Source organism: Monoraphidium neglectum, assembly GCF_000611645.1.
Source record: "Monoraphidium neglectum strain SAG 48.87 unplaced genomic scaffold scaffold01537, whole genome shotgun sequence".
Lineage (NCBI taxonomy): Eukaryota > Viridiplantae > Chlorophyta > Chlorophyceae > Sphaeropleales > Selenastraceae > Monoraphidium > Monoraphidium neglectum.
In genome coordinates, this window is record NW_014012091.1 from 10,997 (window position 1) to 13,391 (window position 2,395).

The following is a 2,395-nucleotide window of genomic DNA, read 5'->3' on the forward strand; positions in this document are numbered from 1 at the left end:
TCATGCTGGCATACGATTGCAGTTACTGCAGCGAGCGCAGCCAGCAGGTTGGGACGGCAGACGAATTGCGGTTTACACATTCCAGCACTCACGAATTGGCGATTGAGTTGAGGAGCGATTTGATTGTAACGTGCCTGATATTTGGGGGGGGACCAACTGCATAAGGTGCTGACACATGCCAACACATATAATTGGGATGCTCCGTGCTGCTGCGCAGCTGCAAGCACCACAAAAACCGCAGGAATCGCGGCCAATCACTCGAGAAACTGCCTGCGCTTTGGCTGTGTGCGGCGGGGCACAAGCTGCCGCCGCCCGAAAATCGCCGCCGCAAGGCCAAATTGCAAGAATCTTCTCTATCTGCTGTGGATGGCTAAAACAGTGCCGCAAGCTCTAATGACGGCGCCGCGCTGTGCCGCTGACCCGCGGCGCGCGGCGCGTCTGCGCGATCGCGCGCTCGGTCACTCAGACCCGCTCCGCGACGAGCAGCGTGATGGTGCCGGCGAGGTGGCGCTGGGACTCTACCACGCGCAGGCCCGCCGCCTCCACCATCCCCTTGACGTCCTGGTTCCAGGCGCAGCCCTTACTCATCGGCTGGACCGCGGGGTTTGTCAGGTCCTTGGGGCGGGGGGAGAGAGCGGGGGAGCGGAGCGTGCGCGCCGCTTGGCGGAAAGCAGGGCTGTTTTCGGGCCGGCAGGTGATGGGGCCGCCCCGCGGCAGGCGGGAGACGGCAGCGGGCACGAGTCGTTGGGTGTGCAGTAACGTTGTCGTGACAGCAGCGAGGTGTGCTGATGATGCAAACCCTGGGGCCATCTGAGTGGCGGCCATCGGAAGGCGGGTGCGACTCAACCATGAGTCATGCCAGCCCCCCGCCTCACCTGGTATGCCCCCAGCAGCGGATTGTCGCTGCGGCTGTGCTCCAGCAGCAGCAGCCGCCCGCCGCGCCGCAGCACACGCGCCATCTCGCGCACGGCGGCCGCGGGGCGCTCGAACACGCAGAGGCTGAAGGTGTCCAGAACACAGTCGAAGCTGCGGTCCGCAAACGGCAGCGCCGCCGCGTCTGCCACCAGCAACTGCACCCCTGGCCCTGCTGTCCCGTCAGCCGCGCCGGCGGCTTCTGACCGCTGCCGCTGCTGCTGCCGCTGCTGCTCGGCGCCTGAGAGGCGCCGCCTGAGTGCCTCCGCGCGCGGCGCGGCCTCCCGCAGCATGCCGGGGCTGATGTCGACGGCGGTGAAGCTGGAGAGGCGCGAGGCGTCGTACAGCGGCAAATTCAGGCCCGTGCCCACAGCCGACTCCAACACGTCCCCAAACGCCTGCAGTGATTCGATTGCGGATTGTCGGATCGAGCAGGATTAACTAAATGGAGCCCGTAGGGCGGCATCCACCCATAGCACAATGCGGCGAGCTGCTCAAACCGGAACTTGCGGGCGACCAGCCGCAACTCCGCAGGTTTGCAACGCACGCCGGCCGCAAGTCAGCCAAACGAAGGGGCGGCAGCGATCCAGGGAGGCGCGCCTGTGAGCGCCCCTGGGGCCCGCGCCGCACCTGCCCGACTATTTGTGCTCGCAGCTCCGCGAACCCGAGCGCCTCTGGGAGCGCCCCCGCGTCCAGCTGATCATATGAGCCCGCATACCTATGCGCACATACAGGTGTGGTAAAGAGTGGTTTGGTGGTTTGAATGCAGTGGCGGTGGAGGAGAATGGAGTCTGTGGCAAGGGGCGGCGCATTCGCGCGACAGGCGGGTCCGGGCGATGCATGAAGCGGGCCGGTGTGCTTGTGGCGTTGCGGGGGCAGGGCCGTCCTCACCTGTTGTAGTCGCTGCTGACGGACAGGAGCGACAGCAGCTGCCGCCGATGGAATGCCCATGGGCCGCCCGCCGCGTCGCCCCCGCAAGCGGCGGTCGCGGCTGGTGCCGGCGACGCTGCCACAGTCGGCAGCAACAAAAGCGGCGCGGCCACGGCAGTGCGCCGGCTGGGCCTGGAAGCCTCACATCTTATACCTAGACGCCGTCTGCCACGTGACAAAAGAGAAGGGGCAGCGATTGGCTGACGCGGCGCGGCTGCGGATCTCATATTGACCTGCACTGCTGCTGATCAGCTTGAAGTTCTCTGATCCGCATCGATGCCAATTGAACGCGCTGTTCATGATAGGTTCTCACCAGGTCCTTACCAAGCTGATCTGTTGAACAATACTGAGCCCTTACTGTTGATGTGGAAGCCGAGCTCTGCATCCACCAGCTGCGTAGATATGGAAGCCTAGCAGTAGCGCTTGCATCTTACACGAGTGCATAGTGTGCCGGGGCTCATGCCGCACATGGGCGTGCTGACAGCGTCCCCGCCGGCGGCCACGCACGCCGCTGCGCCCGCAGCGCGCCGCAGCCTCATGCGGCGCATACCAC

The 2,395-nt window shown here is 65.3% G+C and overlaps 1 protein-coding gene across 1 annotated transcript; it reads right to left on the minus strand.

The window, feature by feature from the left end:
• Window positions 1-462: 462 nt before the first annotated feature.
• Window positions 463-2,142, minus strand: MNEG_8222 (UbiE/COQ5 family methyltransferase; the record flags this gene model as incomplete). Its single annotated transcript, XM_014043309.1, has 4 exons — window positions 463-615; window positions 876-1,310; window positions 1,543-1,630; window positions 1,988-2,142. The coding sequence occupies 4 exons, from the start codon at window positions 2,140-2,142 to the stop codon at window positions 463-465; spliced, it is 831 nt and encodes a 276-aa protein (XP_013898763.1).
• Between the last annotated feature and the right edge of the window lie 253 nt (window positions 2,143-2,395).